At 50.1% G+C, this 21,577-nt stretch overlaps 1 protein-coding gene across 1 annotated transcript in view; it reads right to left on the minus strand.

The window, feature by feature from the left end:
* Window positions 1-12,258, minus strand: part of GMDS (GDP-mannose 4,6-dehydratase) — a 353,504-nt gene extending 341,246 nt beyond the window's left edge. Inside the window, exons 1-5 of the mRNA XM_010853014.1 lie at window positions 12,219-12,258; window positions 11,246-11,283; window positions 8,692-8,736; window positions 2,942-3,029; window positions 1,420-1,529 (exon numbers count right to left, since the gene is read on the minus strand). Of these exons, the coding sequence (XP_010851316.1) occupies window positions 1,420-1,529; window positions 2,942-3,029; window positions 8,692-8,736; window positions 11,246-11,283; window positions 12,219-12,258 (321 nt within the window). The remainder of the gene's footprint in view (window positions 1-1,419; window positions 1,530-2,941; window positions 3,030-8,691; window positions 8,737-11,245; window positions 11,284-12,218) is intronic.
* Window positions 12,259-21,577: the final 9,319 nt, after the last annotated feature.

The following is a 21,577-nucleotide window of genomic DNA, read 5'->3' on the forward strand; positions in this document are numbered from 1 at the left end:
GAGACACCTTTTCAGATGGAAAATACATTCAGAATCACTTAGAAAAATAACTCTGTTCTCACCAAAAGAGAAGACCCTGACACCTTCACACAACCCAGAGCTTAAGCGTGGATATAGAACAGAATCATCAGAAACTAAGAAAGGAAACAAGAACCTTCCGCGACAGTACAGACGGGTACAGAAGTATCCTTGCTGGTGGGCCGGTTGCCGTCCTCCAAAGTTAACGTCGGAGAAAAATGTGCTGTGAGGGTTTAATTTTGGCATCAATAATGAGACTGGGCTTTCTACTTGCTTCTCTTGCCATGCTCGACCCTTGGTTTCATTGATCTAGTCTATAATTTCTTCCTTAAACTGGCAGAGAGTATAAAACAGGCATCTAGTTTCCATTTCGCCCTAAGCTGGGGGTGTGGAGAAACAGCAACCACCTCAAATACTTTCTGAAGCCAGAATGCCAGGTTTACTGATGAAACAGCCAAAAATGCTGATACAGTTTCTGTTCTCTTTAGTTTGGGGGTGGGGGCTGTTTTAACTTGGAATTAGTTGCTTGTATTTCCAAGCTCCACTAATTACCCTGATTAAACATGTACCTAAAAGGATTCATACCATCCCTGGCTTCGAATCTCACTCGGACACAGCAGCAGAAACTGGAGTCAAGCAGACTGCCAGAACTCTGGGGGTAGTTCCTTAGGTTCCAGAAAGACCCTGCTCTAAGGAGAGGTAGACAGACCCCCAGAGAATCTGCCTGAATCAATGGAAGGAAGTCAGCATGAGCTACGTGTGTCACAACACTGCGGGAACAAGAGTCCAAACAGAGTTTTTCTCCCAATGATTTTTACTACTCACAAGAAAACGTTAATTCCATTAATTCTGACATATTGGCACCCAAAAATACTATTTTCTCAGCCAGTAATATCATCACTACCAAAAATTAATATTAAAAGTTTTATTGACTTAATTTTCCAACATTTGAACAAAAGACTTCATTCACAATGCGAGTTAAGGTAGCAGAAAATACATCCAAGTGGGGTTTGTGACTGTAAGATCAACCCCAAAGAAACGAATACTCTTATTCTAATGTCATCAGTAAGATTTAATACACTGTTCACTAACAGAGAATATACTTTTAAAAAATGTATCAGCATTTCTGTTGGGATTCTTAATACCCAAACTAGCGTGAAGAATTAAATTCGAGGACTAGAACTAGCAGTTAGTGCTGTATCAGGACCGCCGCTCATCTGCCTCGTTGCGCTGCAGAGACCAACACAACGGTGTAAAGCAATTTCCCCCCAATTAACAGTGAATTTAAAAGTAATTTAAAAAACAGATTAAAAGACACAGAATAAAAAAAAAAAAAGAAGCAAAAGTAAAATGCAGAACTCAGGGCAGAGCAGAGAAAGCACGCTACGCCGGACGGCTCACCTTGACGTGGCTCTGGGCTCCGAGGTTGTAGATCTCGGTGGGCTTCACCTCGTTGATGATCTTCACGAGGCAGGTGCTGTCGGTGAGGTCACCGTAGTGCAGCTTCATGTCTGCAGAATTGAAACACACACCGTGAGCGGGAAGGGAACAGTAATGTGCATTCTGAACACCTGAACCCAGACTGGCTCTGGGGTGGCGTCTGTGACTGCCACCTGAAAAGAGACTAAGCAGCAGAGCTCACACTTGCTGCCACGTCTACAGAGGACCTGTGAAAACTCCGACGAGCCTGCCGCAGAAACAGAATCACCACAGGGTTACACGATTAATGTAGCTTATGGCGCCCAGGTGACGGTAAGACATGCCACAAAAGAATGGATTCAAAGAAAATCTGGAAATAAAATGTACACTCTCCAAAGAAATCTGTAACGTACTGGTAGTGGTGAGGATGGCTCTATTCAGAAACTTTTCTCCAGTCCTTCATAAACAGTCCTGAAGCCACTGTGGAATGCCTGACATGGGCCGTGGCTGATCAAAAGACATCTAAAGTGTTCTGATCCCAAATCTCAGCCAATCCCCACACGGACTTCCCTGCTGTAACAGGTGACACAGGCCAGTGGGCAGCCTACTAACTTGATATTTTCATTACTTTTACATTTTGGTCTACAGCTAAATACAGTGGCAGTACCTTTCTGCATTTTGCACAAAACGATGGTAATTTGCAGGGAGGCTTCACTGAAAAACCTAAGTATTAAAGTTGGAAAGACAACCAGCAGGTCATCTTCCTGATGACATCACTGCCTGTGCGATGGACCCGAGCCTTCCAATATTCAGGGCCTTGAAGTGAGTAGAGGCTCCTGGACGGTCTCTGCTGGCGGGAAGTACCCATGTCCTCGTCCCGCCTATGTCTCCTAGGTGTTGCAGGCCGCGATAGAGTCAACCTCTCTCTGCCTCCACCGGCAAAACAGACTCCTTCATGACCTCAGGAACTGCTGCCGAGGTCAGAGGAGAAAACTGGGATGTCAACTTGCAAGTGCGTCACCAAAAACAACACACAACGGCAGAGGCTGACAACTGCCTGTAAAGAGATTTACATATATTTTTGACTGCCGTCTGCTTTTGGACCTGTACTCCCTGATAGTTTTTAATATTAATGTACAAAGACTGCTTGACTTGATTAAATTAGACCAAATGTGCAAAGCAGAGGTTGGCTCTGTGTGGAGCTGATCTGGCTCCAGGGCACGGGGACACCTGGAGAAGGAGATCAAAGGCTGGCCTGCTGAGGGCTCTCAGGCAGCGTCACCTGCCAGGCCCCTGGGCACAGCCTCAGCACGATGACTCCACGGCCCAGGGCCGCAGGCAGGCAGGGAAAGGCTTCAGAGTGTGCAGACAGCAGTCAGGGCAGGTAACTCAGGGGTAAGTAACTGGGGTGTGATGGGCTTTGAAGAGAATGACACTTGAAAATGCCTTATCGTAATACAGGAAGTTACACAGAAAGAGAGTTTAGAGACAGAAAATGGCTTACTTCCTTCAATGTGAGCCTGGGGGTTCTTATACAGATGCTCGATTCGGCCAGTATTGAACGAACTGGATCGCCGTACAATTCCATGGACCTGCATTTTTATCACGTGGAAGGAAAAGGATAAATTATAAATCAGCAATGAAGACTGATTAGAAATCCAGCGGTTATTCTGCTAACATTCAGCTTTTCCAAACAACATGTAACTGTGATACACAGACGTTATTTTGAATTAGTAGAAATAATTTGACACTTGCTCTTCCCCAGCCCCTGGCCGCCACCTGCAGGCACCTCCCTCCATCCCTTCCCTGTATTTTCACTGCCAATCTCAACCCAAGTATTTAGATAGTAACACAACTTCACAGTGAGAGCTTAGTTGTAGATACTCAAGTGTCTCCTTTTCCAAACTCACACACACACACTTAGTCCTGCCACTGACAGAACTCTCTTCCATTTGGAACTGAAGACAGGCCCTGTGCGGCCGCATCCATCGCAAGCCTGGCCCGTCTCGCAGACTGGGACACGAGGTCAGGGCTCTATGCCTCCCGCCCAGCCCGGCCCCCCCGAGCTCTGCAGCAGGCACTGGGTGTCTAAAGAAACACGTCTCTCCATCCATGAGAGAACTGGGGAGCAGCTGCTATTATGCAGTCATGTGGAAAAGCTAAGGTGAAGTAGTTCAGGGCAGGGACAAGACTGAGGTCCTATGAGATTTAAGACATGAAGGAAACTCAAAGGAAGGGAGGATTTTTTTCTTTCAATCTTTATCTTTGACTTAACCATGACAAGTGTGAAGGGGAAAAAAAGTAGTTGGAACCAGAACGCATACCTGTCCGACACTGAAGAAAAGACTATTTGTGTCAGACACATTAGAGAAATTGTTCAAGACCTGCTCTCACTTCCTCCTCCGTGTTGCCAATGCTAATACCAGCTTATGTCACCGGCTGCCCACGTTCCAGTTCTCCTGGTGGCAGTTTTAATCCTTCTCTTATTTTAGAAGAGTTCCTCCTACGTTGGGTAGTTTCATTTGCAGCTGAATACACTTCTATATTTTAACTCAATCGTTTTCTGTCTATTTCGAACAAAAATTAATCCTTGGCATGACTCAAATATTCCTAGTGGGGGGGGGTGGGGAGTTATAAGCACATAAGACTTTCTTTCAAAGAGAAAGAAATGTCATCGTCATTCTACGTGGCACACATGAGAAACTGGCTTCCGCAAAGGGCACAACACATCCACAATTAATAATTCTGCTGGTCAGATGCTTCATCCAAAGACCTAAAACCACATTATTTCCCAGAAGAGCTAAAACCAGAACAAGTTTGTAAACATGAGAATATTTTAAGACAGGACCATCACAAACTTGGTTGCCATTTCGGGAAGCCCAGAGTAAAATATAGGAAACATTACATTGAGATTTGGGTATACAAACCCCTTACTTAAGGGCTTCTCAGGTGGGGTTAGTGGTAAAGAACCTGCCTGCCAATGCAGAAGGCATAAGAGATGCAGGTTTGATTCCTGGGTTGGGAAGATCCCCTGGAGGAGGGCATGGAAACCCACTCCAGTATTCTTGCCTAAGGAATCCTATGGACAGAGGAGCCTGGTGGGCTACAGTCCATGGGGCTGCAAAGAATCAGACATGACTGAAGTGACCTAGTACACACACACACATACACACACACACACACACACACACCCCCATTACTTAATTTAAAAGTAGAGAAAATTCTTACACTAAACTTTGAATTAAATCAACCTCATAGTCTCCAGTTTTTCAAGTTGCTAATGACAAAGTTCAGTTACTCTATAAATTTAATAAACTTTAATAAAAACCAAGTTCACATGTATACTTATACATACCAAAACTGGTATTTACTACCAAAGTTACTTCTGAAATACAGAGATCTCAGATGTAAGTTGAGCTTTATTTAACAGGATAGAGGGAAATTCTTAAGTTCTAAAAACAGATAATTTAGTTTTGACAATGAAAAACTATAAATAATATAATTTAGTCTTTTTCTCTTGAAGGCTGGTCTCTGGATAAGTCACATATCCCAACAGCCCAAAGCAAAGAGAAATGCTATATACATACACATTTTATATCAACATGAAGTGAAAGTGAAAGTCGCTCAGTTGTGTCTGACTCTTTGTGACCCCAGGGACTATACAGTCCATGCAATTCTCCAGGCCAGAATACTGGAGTGAGTAGCCTAACCCTTCTCCAGCAGATCTTCCTGACCCAGGAATTGAACTGGGGTCTCCTGCATTGCAGGCGGATTCTTTACCAGCTGAGCCACCAGGGAAGGCCTTTGTATCAACATAAAGGACTGTTACAAATAGTCAACGACATTGATGGATCCAGTATGAAATCAGACAATTACACAAAGTCACAGCAAGTAAAGAATTTAGGACTTTACTGCCACACTCACAACCAAAAGCATTAAGCACTAGTTTGGGGCCTTTAAAAAAAAAAAATTTGTGTTTTAATTTCCCCTCACTCCCAACTCTTGGTATGTGTATATAGGGGAAGAAAGACTGCCAAATGTTTAATCCATGACAGCAGGTATTATTCTAAGAACTAATGAAAGCTGAGTCTGTCTCCTTCTGAGACAGGTGAAATGCAAACTTTAAGACAAGCCAAAATGTGTGCACGTTGGATAATCTAGTTAAGAATTTGAGATTAGCAGCTTTTTCTTACAGAAGGGATGTATTTAATAGGTAGGATTTTCTGTTTGTTTTTATAAGGATCTTTGGAGAAAAAGAAATGAGCGAGGAAACCAAAGTGAAGAGATGAATGAGCTAACTTCGAATAAATTTAACCAAAATTATTATTAAATTACAGAAGTTGGAAAACAAAATTTCTGAAAATCTGAGGGTGTTAAATGGAAGTGAGCATTTCTGAAAAGTAACAGTGATGAAAACGAAAATTTCAAGTTCTCACAATGTCAGAACAAAGCCAGTTTGACTTCAAAACCAAGAGTCAGATTAGGCTGTATAACACAGAAATGCTGATTAACTGATCACAGTCGATTGACTGACCACAGTGAAGAAAACAGAAAGCCATCACCACCGGATTTTTAAATTCTCCACGTCGCGGTTTCTCCTGGAGTCAAGAGTCCTCCAGAGGCTGCTTGAGGCACGTGCCTCTGAGAAGCCGGATGACGGGTTTCCGTCAACGGCCAGCACGCACGGGCCGTACCCGCGCACGCACGAGCGGCAGCCTGCACGCACGGGCCGTACCTGCGCACGCACGGGCCGTGACCGCGCACGCACGGGCGGCAGCCACTACGCACGGGCCGCACCTGCGCACGCACGGGCGGCAGCCTGCACGCACGGGCCGTGACCGCGCACACACGGGCAGAGGCCGGCACATATACAGGCAGTAACCGCGCTCACACGGGCCATGCCCGCGCACAGACTGTCCTGTGTGAGTGAAAGCACAGCACCCTCACAGCCCCTCCGACCGTGACTCCCATCCACAGGCCAGGGTGCTGCCGAGACCACGCAGCCAGCACGTTGGCCTATGGAGGGCAAACGTGGCCATCAGGCCAACAGCCAGCGTTGCAGAGTGAAAGCCACAGAAAGCTTGGTCTCTTTGCACGGAGGCCTCGAGGATTTCCAGCAACTCAGAAGGAAGGACCCACAGCTGAGGAACCGACGATCGGGAGCTGGTCCTAGCAGACAGCCCCCAGGGCCTGCACAGCCCACGCCAGCTCTTCTCTCTCTCAGGCAGGGACACCGCGCTCACCTGTCCTCTGTTTATATTCTGAGTCCCTGTGCCCCTGTCACCGAGTGGAGCAACACAGGTTGTCCACATACTCCCAAATACAGCTTTTAAAGGGTTTGACCGTGTCCTTCATTTTTCTGGTTTCTCTCTGTATGTTTGCACAAATAGGTACAAAAGCATATTGTTGGCTTATCTGCTAACGACGATACCAGGAAGGCAGCTGAAACCAGAGGTACCTTCACAGGAAGCTTCCCTCCTCTGGTTTCCTTTTCCCTCGCGATGAAAAGAAGCAGGTGCAGGGGCAGGGCTTGGGCAACATCACACACCCGCCCTTCCCTGATGCGAGTGACAGGCGGGACTAAGGGCCTCCTGCACAGTCTGCATCCCTCGGCTGGTCAGCACCAAGCTGCACCCCCTGCCTCTCCTATGAGGGTCAGCCCCTGGGGCCCCCGGGCTCCTCTGCACTGTTGCCCACATGCATCTCACCTGCTCCTCACCATGATCTGGGGGACACGGGTACGCAGTTCCTAAGTCTCCGAGAGGCCGTGGAGCTGGCAAAGGATAAGGACACAGTCCTGCGTGGGGATGACCCAAGGGCTGCCTCGGAAGCACCCTGCCTGCTCACCCCCTGCTCCAAGTTGGCTGGCACACTACAACGGGGCAAATTGCCCTCTGCACTTTAACAGTGTGTAGAATTAAATCCATAAAGGTTAAAGGGAGATTTTCTACAAAACCTGAGAATTATTGGCTTTTCTCATCACAAGATGACACCTGCAGACATTCTGTAAATAATGAACACAGGCTAGACCTCTCTTTATGACCACTCAGTGTGCGTGTGTGCGTGTGTGTCTGCGTGCTCACTCGTGTCTGACTCTGTGCGACTCCATGGACTGTAGCCTGCCAGGCTCCCCTGTCCATGGGATTCTCCAGGCAAGAATACTGGAGTGGGCCTGTTCCAAGGGGCTTGCCATTTCCTTCTCTAATGATATCATATATAACATAACTCTAAAGTGCTCTGCTTTGCAGAATACATATTGATCACCCAATTATTACAGGAATCCATGTATATGAACATGTGTGTATATTTCTATAATTACATTTTACCTATCTTGATGGCATTACAAGATGTAGAACTAGTTATTATTTGATAAGGGCACAGAAGGTTTAATCATACCTGCTCCTAATTAAAGTCTAAGAGTCAAAGTTCTCAAAAATTATGAGTTACAGTAAAAAAAAACAAAAACTACATCCTTTTCTTCCAACCCTGCTGGTGCTCAGCTGCCAGACCCCTTGCTATTGCTTTTCCACTGGTCCATGTGCACGTTTTTTAAGCAGCTCACCTGCCACTGGAAAAATGTGGCACCCCATGTTATCCATGCAAACACCGCCGCATCAGGAGGAACATGCGGGCCGCTGCTCGGGATTCTGTTCACTGCAGAGCACAAGTCTCTAGAGAGGCGCGTATCCAAACACCGTTCTTAAAAAGGGTAAGGTGCACACACAGAGCTACACCCATTTCATACGTAAAACTCTCGTTTGTACTGGGGAAAGCAGTAAACTTGGAAGGAGGAGAAAAAGCAGGAAAGGAAGATGAGGGCAAGGGCAGCAAACGCAGCTGCTGCACCGGCCGCCCCGACCCACCGGCCAACGGCTGGAAAGCCAGCGTCCTGAGGTCAGCTCTGCCGCTCAGGCTGGAGGGCAGTGTAGCTGTTACTGCTCGGTGCAAATCAAGGGACTTCACTGGGAGCGGGACTTTTTTGTGTAGCCACGACCTCATAAAGTCACCCGAGAAGGGCACGGTGGCTGCTGGTTTATCTGAGAATGTGGGGAGCATGCAGAGCCAGGAGCAGGGAGGGGGGCCGCCCGCGTTCGCCAGCAGATAAACTGCACAATGGGCTGGCGCGGGGACAGGCCCGGGGGCTCATTCCGCCCCTGCCTCCTTATCAGAGTTTCCGTGGAAAACACGCACAGAGGAAGCAGAGGAAGCAGGAGGCCGCGCAGGCCGCGGGATTCCACCGGCTCGGGGACTCACCTCGTAGCCCTTCTCCAGCAGGAACTCGGCCAGGTAGGAGCCGTCCTGGAAGACAAGGAAGAGGGACAACGTCAGACCCACCGCAGCCACGACCGAGGTTTGAGAACAGCCTTTCAGGGGCTCTGTGGATGTAAACAAGGCCCACAGCAACCGACAGGAAAAACGGTTCAGACGACACCCGACGTGAGCGCCACGCACTGCTCTGCTGTCCTCCTTTCCACAGCGGGAGCTCATCTGAGCCCACAGGGGGACGAGGCAGGGGGCGCTGGCATCACCACCCGCACAGGGAGAGTGCTGAGGTCCAGGGACCCTGGGGGCAACGGGCAGAACGTGAGGCTTCAGAGGCTGGTGGATCTGGTTCAGGTTTGGCCACTTGTAAGCCGTGTGAAAACACAGAACGTGTGGGCCTCGCAGAAGGCCTTGGTGCTGCTGGGACATAAAACAGGACCCTGACAACATCGGGGGTGGGGGTCACTGGGGGAGGGATGAGACAGGAGCTGCAGGGGCTGGGGAGAGTGCAGGGCGAGGACGGGGAGGGGGCCGAGAATACGGGGTGCTGACATCCCTGGGAAAAGCCAGCACGTGGAGAAGAGGCCCTCCAGGCTTCGAACCCAAGGGTCCGGAAAGTCACGAGAAAGCGTTTAGGGGTTTTGAGGTGGGGTGGAGGTGGGGGCAGTGACGTGATCAGGTCTGTATCATCCCTGCAGGCACACATGAATGGATCACAACAGAAGGAGCGCGCTTATTTTATATAGAATATTAAGAGCTTCATTTGTATGCACCTTAAGTCATGCTTTCTCTACGATCAAGGTGTTGGACTAAACACAGAGATTCGCAACTTGTTTTTTATTTTTTTTAATTTTATTTATTTAGGCTGTGAGGGGCCTCCGTTGCCGCCAGGCCCTTCTCTAGCTGTGACAGGCGGGGGCCCTTGTCCAGTTGCACTGTGGGCCTTCTCCTTGTGGCATCTTCTCTCGTTGAGGCTCCTGAGCTCCAGAGCTCAGGCTCGGTAGCTGTGCTGCACAGGCTAAGCTGCTCCACGGCACGTGGGATCTTCCCAGATCAGGATCGAACCCATGTCTCCTGCGTGGGCAGGCAGATTCTTCACCACTGAGCCAGCAGGGAATCCCCTCCCAACTTATCTTCTAAAATTCTTTTATAAATGCCTAAGTAAGGATAGGGGTCTGTGTATTTTATGTGCCAATTTCAGGGAAAGAAGGTACAAGAGTCATCTAACCGAAGCACTAACAAGCCGCACGGCACAAAATCACAGTTCCAGAGACAGCGATGGTGCAGACCACCCCAGCCCCGCCAGGGTGACCAGGCGCTGCACAGCCAGCCCGTAGCTGCGTTTCTGCTCCCAGCCCAGGCAGGCCCCTCACCCATCCAGGCTTCACAACTGCTGGGGCTCTGTGCGCAAATCTGGTTGGGAGCACTTGGGTTTTCTTTGGTTTCCTAAGTTTGAAAAAATCTTAAAATATCCTTTTGAGCTTCAAAGGTAGATACTCCAGGAATAAGAAAAATGAAGTGGGCTTTATTCCTATCATTGCTGGACTCAAAAGCTGGGACTGGAGACACCCTGCGGGTCCTGGAAATGGCGCAGTTGCCTCGAGGGTGTTCACGCTTTAGCGCAGAAGTCAGGACGGACTCAGGCAGGACCGCTTGGCAAGGGTACCAGGGACACGTTTTGTGGTTCATTGAAACATGCAGCAAATTTTCTTCTGACTCCTTGACATAAATATTCCTGTATATAGACTCATGTGGAGAAGAAGAGAGATGGTCTGGCATATTCCTTTTCCTCTCCCTCTCATGATATACACACGCCTGCTTGGTTTCACACACCCAACATGCAAAGTAAATCAGACAAGACTGCTGAACAATGCGCACTCCGACAAGCCAGGCTGATCGACAGGACCCCAAAGCCTTATCAATCAACCAATCAATCAGAAAATAGCCTAGCAGAGAAGCATCTATGACCGCACCGCAGCCGGTCAGACCGCCCTGGAGAGACGTGTCTTCCTGTCTGTGCTGTCGCCACTCTGAAGTGCTCCACACTACGCTTTGCAAACTTTTTGTGTCTCTTGGAATAAAAAGTTAAAATGCACTGTACTTCACCACAGTTGCCCAGAATGTTTTAAAAAGGAAAAAAGGCAGCGGTGAGACCCTGGGGGAGGGGCGAGCTGTGATTATCCGGACGCTGATGCGACGCAGGCCTGCCGGGACTGGACGCTGTCAATAGGTCTTGTTCTTCTCACCAGGCCCTCCTCAGACTTTCCAGCCGCCTGGAACATTCTGCACCAGCGGTGGCACCCGCTTCCTCCCCACTTCCTTGCCAGGCCTCCCGAGCGATAGGGCCAGCAACACAGTGTGGGAACGGAGCTGCAGGGCCCCAGGCCCCGGCCTCCCCCAGCCCCCGACCCTGCGCCGAAGCCCCTCCAGCAGGACGGGTGGAAGACTGACCCGTCACACCTCCGAGGCCGCAGCCAGCGCCGCAACCGGACACCCGACTCTGCAAATCCGAGGGGCTAAGGGACTAAGAACCCAGCTCACTCACCACAAGCACACTGACTCTGGGACAGGTTCCAGCCTGGGCTCAGTCCTCGTCACAGAAATGTTTTCACTGGAGAGCTGACACTCCAACTGTGACTCTTTCCATCTGACTTTGCACACATCTATTAAAAGAATCTCCTTTCCATATTAAAGGCCATACAGCTTGAAGCAAGCACTGCGGCTTTGACGTTTTCAAAACACAGAAGTATTTTCTATCTTATTCTCGCAGGAACACCCCTGGAGCGCAAGCAGCCACTTGGCCTGTGAGCTACGGAGGCAGCTGGAGGTCAGCTGCCCACCTGGTCCCCACCATGAGAGGGGAGGCAGGACTAGAGCCCGGGGCTCCCACCACTGTCACCCAGAAAACATGGTCCACCCCTGGGACCCACCAGCCCATGTCAAAACCCAACACGGTAATAAAAACTCCAAAATGGATTCATTGGTAAATCAAATTGCTTTTGTTGCTTTGCCATCATGACAGGGCAATGGTGCTTCTTGTTGTACCCAAGTGACCCAAACGCAGAGGTCCCATAACTTCAGGACCACCTGGAGCTCAGAGGACTGGGCAGGACACAGGGCCTCAGGTGGGCACCAGAGCCTCTGGGGAAGTGCCACAGGGCTGTCTGGAGGTGGACTTGGGTTGGTAGTGGATGTTCGTTCTGGGCTGTAAAGCCCAGGGGCCAGAGCCACTGTCTAGAATCCAAAACAGGCAGATTTCGGTGCCTGGGGCCGCAGCTGTGTCCCTGAGTAGTTCTGTCCTTCACCTCCATGGATTGTTCCAGATATAAACCCATAAAATTCACAGCAACTCTAGAAGTTAACTGAATCGTATTTTGATTGTAGGATAAAAATTATCTAAAATTTCACATCTATGAAAAGCTGAAGGAAGTGGAGGAAGGTCCCCCATTCTCCTGATGTCCAAAGAAGGCTGAAATAGCCCTGAAGACCCTCATGCCCACCCACAACCACACACGAACGTGCCTGGACATCCACCTTCCCACAGAGAGGAGGGGCCATTTCTCCTCTCTTTTCAAACATGGACCCTCTTCTAGCCCAGAGGATGAATGAGGACAGTGCTGTCTCAGATGCAGCCTGAGCACCTGGCCGCTCTGAAATGCACCTGAATCAGACCATACATTTCTGCCAGGCATTGCAGGAAGCTTCTTCACACAGAGGAAGACAAGCGGAATTGGGTGAAGAACAGATCACTGATAAAATGAACTCCCTTGTTTACATCACCTGGAACACCAAGAAGTAAAACACCCCTCCTGCAAGAAAAGAGCCTCACCAACACTGCCTGCCATGTGCTTTAACTCTAGGTATGCCGGTCGCTCTACAGCGAGTCTAGGTGTGCCGGTCACTCTACAGCGAGTCTAGGTGTGCCGGTCACTCTACAGCGAGTCGAGGTGTGCCGGTCACTCTACAGCGAGTCTAGGTGTGCCGGTCGCTCTACAGCGAGTCTAGGTGTGCCGGTCGCTCTACAGCGAGTCTAGGTGTGCCGGTCGCTCTACAGCGAGTCTAGGTGTGCCGGTCGCTCTACAGCGAGTCTAGGTGTGCAAAGCACTCTACAGCGAGTCTAGGTGTGCCGGTCGCTCTACAGTGAGTCTAGGTGTGCCGGTCGCTCTACAGCGAGTCTAGGTGTGCAAAGCACTCTACAGCGAGTCTAGGTGTGCCGGTTGCTCTACAGCGAGTCTAGGCGTGCCGGTCGCTCTACAGCGAGTCTAGGTGTGCAAAGCACTCTACAGCGAGTCTACATGTCCCGGTCACTCTACAGCGAGTCTACATGTGCCAGTTGCTCTACTGCAAGTCTAGGCGTGCCGGTCGCTCTACAGAGAGTCTAGGTGTGCAAAGCACTCTACAGCGAGTCTACGTGTGCCGATCACTCTACAGCGAGTCTAGGCGTGCCTGTCGCTCTACAGAGAGTCTAGGCGTGCCAGTCACTCTATAGTGAGTCTAGGTGTGCAAAGCACTCTACAGCGAGTCTACGTGTGCCAGTCGCTCACAGCGAGTCTAGGCGTGCCCGTTGCTCTACATAGAGTCTATGTGTGCAAAGCACTCTATAGCGAGTCTAGATGTGCAAAGCACTCTACAGCAAGTCTAGGTGTGCCAGTCACTCTACAACACGTCTAGATGTGCTAATCACTCTACAACAAGCATTTTCAGCTAACCGCAGTTACAAAGAGTTGGACACGACTGAAGTGACTTAGCAGCAACAGCAGCAGCAGAGAGAAGTGGTATCCCTGATGGCTCAGATGGTAAAGAATCTGCCTGACATGCAGGAGACCTGGGTTCAATCCCTGGGTGGGGAAGATCCCCTGGAGAAGGGAATGGCCTAGAGAGCCCCATGGACAGAGGAGCCTGGTGGGCTACAGTCCATGGGGTCACAAAGGGTCGGACACGACTGTGCAACATTCATTTTCAGAGACAAGTGATCAGCGGTCGCTGCACAACCAAGAATGAGGAACACTCCTCTCTGACATGGACCCTCTGCTGGGTAAGAGCCGCTGCACACACACCTCACAAAAGCACAATTCACGCGTGCACGCCTCACACGGACATGCCTGATACACATACGCCACACACACACACTGCACACCTCATACACACACGCATGCCACACGCCTCACACGCACATCATACATACAGTGGTAACACTGGCTCTGCTGCTGATCCAGGGCCTCCCAGGAAACCATGATGAGCTGGAAGTCCAGTTCAGTCGCTCAGTCGTGTCCAACTCTCTGCGACCCCATGAATCGCAGCACACCAGGCATCCCTGTCCATCACCAACTCCCGGAGTTCACTCAGACTCATGTCCATCAAGTCGGTGATGCCATCCAGCCATCTCATCCTCTGTCGTCCCCTTCTCCTCCTGCCCCCAATCCCTCCCAGCATCAGAGTCTTTTCCAATGAGTCAACTCTTCGCATGAGGTGGCCAAAGTATTGGAGTTTCAGCTTCAGCATCATTCCTTCCAAAGAAATCCCAGGGCTGATCTCCTTCAGAATGGACTGGTTGGATCTCCTTGCAGTCCAACAGACTCTCAAGAGTCTTCTCCAACACCACAGTTCAAAAGCATCAATTCTTCGGCACTCAGCTTTCTTCACAGTCCAACTCTCACATCCATACATGACCACAGGAGAAACCATAGCCTTGACTATGGGCAGCCTTTCAGAAAGAGGCTGGACATCCCCCACCACTGTCAGCCTAACATCACTCCATCTTCAGTTCTTTCCCACAAGCATTCTCAAAATTTTGTAATGCTAATTTCAAATTAACATTCAGTTTCAAAAGATTCTAATATTAAGTCCTGTGTCTAATGGTAAACTTAATGGTAAATTTAATATAAATTATCATAGAGGAAAGAAATTATCTAAAAAGTTAATTTTAGAAAATATTTTATTTTCAGCTTGATAGGTTAAAAAATGATGTTTTTCTTTCCATTTTTTGATTAGGATAATATTAAGATTTACAAGGTTTTTGTGTTTATGACTGTGTGCCCTATTTCTTCCAGAAATTATTTATTCTTACCTTTAATATTTCTTATACATTTTTCTAGTAGGCTGTATTTCCTCAATTAGTTGTTTCTCTAAGCATCTAGAACATACATAAAACCTAATTTCTATCTCCAATAAAAGACACTCAAAAAATATTTGGAAATAGGTGAGCAGAGATTTTTAGTGGTAGAACGAACCCCCATGATAACTGGTTTAAAATTCATTCCTTTCAAACTGCAAATGATTATTGTAAACTCTTGGTTTAATGAGCAAAGAATGAAAACACAAAACCCTGAACCCCAGGAGCATCAACACAACGCAGCACTCGGGCAGCACCTCGGACTCCAGAGGCTACAACATTTAGGGAACTGTTGTAAGAAAAGTGGGCTTAGAGGGAAGAGCTGCTAATAAGGCACAGAAGGATCACTTCTAATCACACGGTTAGAAGAAGGACAACTCACGCAGGGCAGCACAGCCCCAGAACTCCGTACAAAGCCCCAGAAGCACGTCTAGAGGCACTCAGCACACACGTGCCTGGGTGGGTGTAACACCTGTGTGATGCATGGATGCATCCCGTGGGAGCTGGCTGCCCACCTCCTGCCCACCTCCCCTCCCGTTTAAAACATAAGCCCCTTCGGTCTGAACCCTGTGCCTTCTCTGTCTCCCGTCGTGAAGCTCGTGCTGAACTTCCTGCCCTTCCCAGGGAAGCAGAGGTCCCCATGCGCCCTGGTGTGACTGCAGGTAACAGCGACAGCGGTGCCAGCGGCAGGCGGGAGCACTGCTCAGCACGCGGCTACGCGGCCGTGCTCCCGGTGCTGCACGGCCGGCCATGCTCCCGGTGCTGCACGGCCACTAGCTTTATGTCTTCACAACAACCTGTGCAGTTGACAGTTGACACTGGTATTATATCCATTTTACAGGTGAGCAAACTGAAGCGAACTGAGATCCCGCCACATGCAGGAGAGCCCAGCTAGAAAGCAAAGAAAGGATCACACTGCAGAGACTTGTGACAAATGACGTGTGTGGCACCTGCTTCACTAAATAGGGTCAATCCCTCGGCAAGGACGGGCCCACAGATATTGGGACATAAAATCCGGTCTCTACAGAACTTGTTAACAAAGCAAAGTGTCACAGACTAGTGAATATCAAACCCTCACCGGGCCATGGGTGTCAGGGGACAGAGGACAGAGAGGAAACCAGGGCCTCAGTCCCTCGCTCCAGTCCTGAGAGTATCTGGGAAGCCAGGTACTTCCCGCGCGAGATAGGACCAGACGCCCACGCCATGTGGACGGTGAGCCAGGGAAGCTGCACAGCTGTCACAGTCTCCTCTGTTGGTGTGCCAGGAGACGCAGGAGTCCCAGGCAGAGGCAGGCAGGGATAAAAGGAAGGCCAAGAAACACTCAAACCAGTCCACCCTAGAGGAAATCAACCCTGAATATTGATTGGAAGGACTGCTGCTGAAGCTGAAGCTCCAGTACTTTGGCCACCTGATGGGAAGAACTGACTTACTGAAAAGATCCCGATGCTGAAAAAATTGGAGGCAGGAGGAGAAGGGGATGACGGACGATGAGATGGTTGGATGGCATCACCGACTCAATGGACATGAGTCTGAGAAAACTCTGGATAGTGAAGGACAGAGAAGCCTGGCGTGGTGCAGTCCACGGTGTCACAGAGTCAGACACGACTTAGCGAGTGAACAAGATGCACTTCCCCAGGACGCCATCTGTGCTGGACAGCATGGTGCTCTGCAGAAATCCATCACCACCCTCCAGCACAAAATCAAGGTGGGAGAAAACCGAGGAAATACAAGAGGCATATCCCGTCAAAACCCCCTGAAAGGTCTGCCTAACTGGCCAGTTCAGTGCCGCTGTGAATAGCCGCTTTCAAGTTTAGAACAATATTCTAACTGAAAGTCTTCATAACTCAGGGCTCCAGATACATCGATAAAGATTGGTTCAGATCTGTAGAAAGGTTAATAATAAATTACAGGTAAACTTCATGCTTAAAATAATCTCTTTGTAATAAATATGCACATACATTAAAACTGTACAAAAATGGAAAACAGTTTCTCTTTCCTCTTCCTTTTCTTGTTATTGCTCAGAGTGACGGTCCACACAACTAAAGGCTGTTTCTTTGCAAAGCACATACTTGCACAGCTCCAATCACCCAAGTGATTTATGGAGGAAACGACTTTGTGCAGGTACTCTAACCAAAACAGAACCTCACTTTGTCCAGTGTTCAAGGCCATGCTTAATGAAAACTTCAAATTTGGAAGAAAAAAAAAAAAAAGTAGTACTGAAAAGAGAAGAATTATTAAATTTTAGTATTTACCTGATTTATTAACATTTCTTCGTGCATTTCTTTTTATAATTTGTGCCCTGCCTAATGGAGGAAGAAAAAACAAGTGTCCTTTTATTTACCGGCTTTGAAAAGGTCATGAGAATAAGAAAAGGATACACATACATTGATGGCTGTCTCAGTTTCCATTTTACTGCACATTCAGTTATGAGGTTGTTACTTCAATGTCACCGCTGGTGGTAAGTAGAGTTTAGCGATTTGCAAACATTCTCGCTCTTTTTAACCTGATTTCTTTCAGGGATAAAAGCACGTGGCACAGTCAGGTACAGCCGTGACAGAAGTGCCACCCGGGAGCCCCGGGACGTTGCAGATCTGCTCTGCAAGCATGGAGTCCCCAGGAAGCTGGAGACACTGCAAATAACAGAAGAGACACACAGGGCGAGAGCTGGGGCTCGTGGGACCTAGAACCATTGGAAGATGATGGAAGTCCAGCACACGCACGCAGGCGACACGGAGTGTGTCAGCGTCTACCCAGAAAGCTGCCCGTCATCAAATGACCCAAGATGACGCTCGGGGGGTAAGGGCGTCCTGGCAAGGCGAGGACAGGCAGGAGCGGCACACCTCCCAGTCACCAGGACAGGCTGACCTCAGCGGGCACGCGGCCTGCGGGCCGGTCACTGCAGGACACCACTATGTGGACAAGGATATCCCTTGCTTACTTGCTGGGTGGTGCTGTTATGAGTGAAGGTCCTGCCACTCAGACGAGGGGCCAAAAAGCACTTTGGGGGGACTTCACACGTTGAAAAGCACGCACCTCCACCCAGCCGGCAGCCGTCTCTGCAGTCACTGGCTCCAAGGCCCTGCAGGGGGGGGCGTCCATCCCCGCCCAGCCCCTCCCAGACACAGGGAGAGGACAGGCTCCCGGACTCCGACGGGGCAGCTTCTGCAGGCGCCCGCTGTTGGCCATGTTCATCTCGCCGCTGTGCCCTCCCTCGCCAACAGCAACGGGGCTCAGCCTGCATGCAACCACACCCTTCTGTTTTTCAGGATCTTCTCGGTTGCATTTTTCAATGTGTCCGGTATAAGGACACACTGGGGGTCCCTGACAAAGCCTGGGAAAATCCAGACCCAAGACAAATTCCGGAAGGCGCATAATTCAGGCAGCTAAGTCTGGACTGTACACGAACAAACCGCACAGAACCACTGCAGGGTTCTGAGAAACGCTGGAGTTTACCCTGGGACGACCCAAGCCTGGATTCTGGTGATGTCAGAGTGGCAGAAAACATGGCTTCGGAAATGCCCCATGTGACGGTACAGCAGGCTCCCCTCAGCCACCCCAGTGACCCCACCACCTCCGGGTCTCAGGAGGGACACGGGCCAGCTGAGGTGGCTCTGGAAGGTGGCAAGTGAGACACGGCACAGAAGGAGCAAAGGAGCGTGGTTTCCAAGAAAATATCCCACGGGGAACAAAATAGCAGTGCCTGCAAGTAACTCAAAAACTAACACAAAACAGAGAAGGCGGCACGCGAGGATTCCATACAAGCCAGCACTGAAGTACCCCGGGGAGGGGGCCAGAACCCACAGGAAGCCCCCGGCCCTTCAGAGACTCTCTCGGGAACCGGCAGCCCACACCGGGGAGGAAGTGGGCCCGGAAAAGCCACAGCTTCCCGGACGCTCAGGCCCCAGGCCCCGAGCTGGTCCCAGGCCTCGGTCACAGCCGCATGCGCAGCTGGGATAATCACTGCGAGAAAACACTGCCAAGCGAGGGGTCAGATTCCAAGTCTTCAGTAAGCCATAAGCTCGGCACTAACCCACCAGAGCCCACCCAGGTCCTGTGCCCACAGGCGGGAACCCACTGTGCACCCGCCTTCGGAGAACTGCTGACGTGACCTGCAGCTGAAAACAAACTCAGAAAAGGCAGGAAGAGAGGGAGGAGGGGAAAATGAACACCATGCAACACCCTCCTGTGAGCCGACAAAGGTCCCCAGGCTGAGGAGGCCACTGGACGGGAGGGGAAGACGGCCAGGTAGGCAGGGGCCGCTCTCCATTCGCCAGCCAGCTGACCACAGGGCCCAGCGGCCACACACAGGGCACCGCGGGCTCCAAGTGTCCGCTTGGCACCTCCTGTGAAAGCTAATTACAGGCCAGGGCGTCTGGGTGTAGCTCTGGTTGCGTTCTCTGTCTCCGTCTCCATGTGTCTGTCTGTCTCTGCCCCGGCTCTCCGACTCCGACTCCCTCTCCCCTTCTCCCCGCGCTCCTAGAGCACAAACGCAGGTCCCGCTGGTCTCAGGCTCAGGCACCCACTCGGCAGCAGAGTCACATAGGTCAGTGCCCAACATCGGGCATGTGTGTTCTGTTACAAGGCGGAGGCAAACTACAGCACCTAACAAAGACCTCCTATGGAACCTTCACGGCATGTTTACCACAAGCCACTTTCAACTGCGTGTTTCTGTCTCTAGGCCTTGAGACAAAGGGGCGAGAAAGTTCATTCACATATCCGAAGGGGCTATTTACTAAAAGCGTAACATCAGTCTAAAAATAGGACCTGTTATGAGTTGAACATTGTCCCCTGAAAATTCATCTGTTGAAGCCCTAATTCCCAGGGCCTCAGAAATTATTTGAATTTGAATAACTGAGTTATTTGCAACCTTATTTGAAATAGGGTCATTGCGGATGAAATTAATTAAGATGACATCATATTAGAATCAGTTCAGTTCAGTTCAGTTCAGTCGCTCAGTCGTGTCCAACTCTTTGTGACCCCATGAATCGCAGCACGCCAGGCCTCCCTGTCCATCACCAACTCCCAGAGTTCACTCAAACTCACATCCATTGAGTCGGTGATTCCATCCAGCCATCTCATCCTCTGTCGACCCCTTCTCCTCCTGCCCCCAATCCTTCCCAGCATCAGTCTTTTCCAATGAGTCAACTCTTCGCACGAGGTGGCCAAAGTATTGGAGTTTCAGCTTTAGCATCAGTCCTTCCAAAGAACACCCAGGACTGATCTCCTTTAGAATGGACTGGTTGGATCTCCTTGCAGTCCAAGGGACTCTCAAGAGTCTTCTCCAACACCACAGTTCAAAAGCATCAATTCTTTAGCACTCAGCTTTCTTCACAGTCCAGCTCTCACATCCATACATGACCACAGGAAAAACCATAGCCTTGACTAGACGGACCTTTGTTGGCAAAGTAATGTCTCTGCTTTTCAATATGGTATCTAGGTTGGTCATAACTTTCCTTCCAAGGAGTAAGAGTCTTTTAATTTCATGGCTGAAATCACCATCTGCAGTGATTTTGGAGCTCAGAAAAATAAATTCTGACACTGTTTCCACTGTTTCCCCATCTATTTCCCATGAAGTGATGGGACCGGATGCCATGATCTTTGTTTTCTGAATGTTGAGCTTTAAGCCAACTTTTTCACTTTCCTCTTTCACTTTCATCAGGAGGCTTTTTAGTTCCTCTTCACTTTCTGCCTCTTCACTTTAGTTCCTCTTCACTTTCTGGTTGTGACTCAGGCGGTAAAGCATCTGCCTACAATGCAGGAGACCCGGGTTCGATCCCTGGATCGGGAAGCTCCCCTGGAGGAGGAAATGGCAACCCACTCCAGTATTCTTGCCTGGAAAATCCCATGGACGGAGGAGCCCGGTAGGCTAAGAGTTGGGGGGTCTCAAAGAGTTGCACACGACTGAGCAGCTTCACTTCACTTCATTCTGATATGAGGGCTTCCCAGGTGGCTCAGTGGTAACAGAACCTGCCCACAAGCAGGAGACTCGGGTTCAGTCCCTGCCTCAGGAAGCTCCACTGCAGGAGGCAACGGCAGCCCACTCCAGTATTGTTGCCTGGGAAATCCCATGGACAGAGGGGCCTGGCGGGCTAGAGTCCATGGGGTCACAGAGTCGGATGCGACTTCACAGCGGAAACAACAGGTTCTGATGTGACCAGGGTCCTGACAAAGAGGGGAGTTTGGACGCGGAGACACAGGGAGACACCATGTGAAGACAGAAGCAAAGGTCAAGCTGACACTGCAGAAGCCAAAATATCAACTACGACAGCACTAGCCCGGAGTGGAGGCCGGGAGCCAGTCCACCCTCCAGCCCGGAGGGGAGGCCGGGGCCGGTCCACCCGCCAGGCCTGAAGAAGGGGCCACTGTGTGGATGACTCGACCCCGGACATCTGGAGCAGGGAGAAAATAGGCCCCCGACCTGCAATGCCGTGTGACGGGACCGGGGACGAGCAGCAGACGCAGGACAGGGAGCCGGCGCTGCCGAGACCGGCTCCCAGGGCACCACCTGCCCCAGCGCTCTCACCCGGCCTGGCCCTTGCCTCCAGCCCTGCAGGGATCACCAGGAGTTCCCCAACTTGTGATCCCGAAAAGTTTCACACCTACAAAAAAGCGATGAAACGCCCGTTAGCCTTGCAGACTCGCCTGTTGGTGGGCTTTCACATCTGTCTCATCTTTGTCTTGCACGTGCCTGCACTCACTTTGCTGTTGGCAGGAGACTCATGTGGGAGCACACTGCAGCCTCAGTGACAGAGCGACACTCCGCCC

This window comes from Bison bison, unplaced genomic scaffold (assembly GCF_000754665.1).
Source record: "Bison bison bison isolate TAMUID 2011002044 unplaced genomic scaffold, Bison_UMD1.0 scf7180017864321, whole genome shotgun sequence".
Lineage (NCBI taxonomy): Eukaryota > Metazoa > Chordata > Mammalia > Artiodactyla > Bovidae > Bison > Bison bison.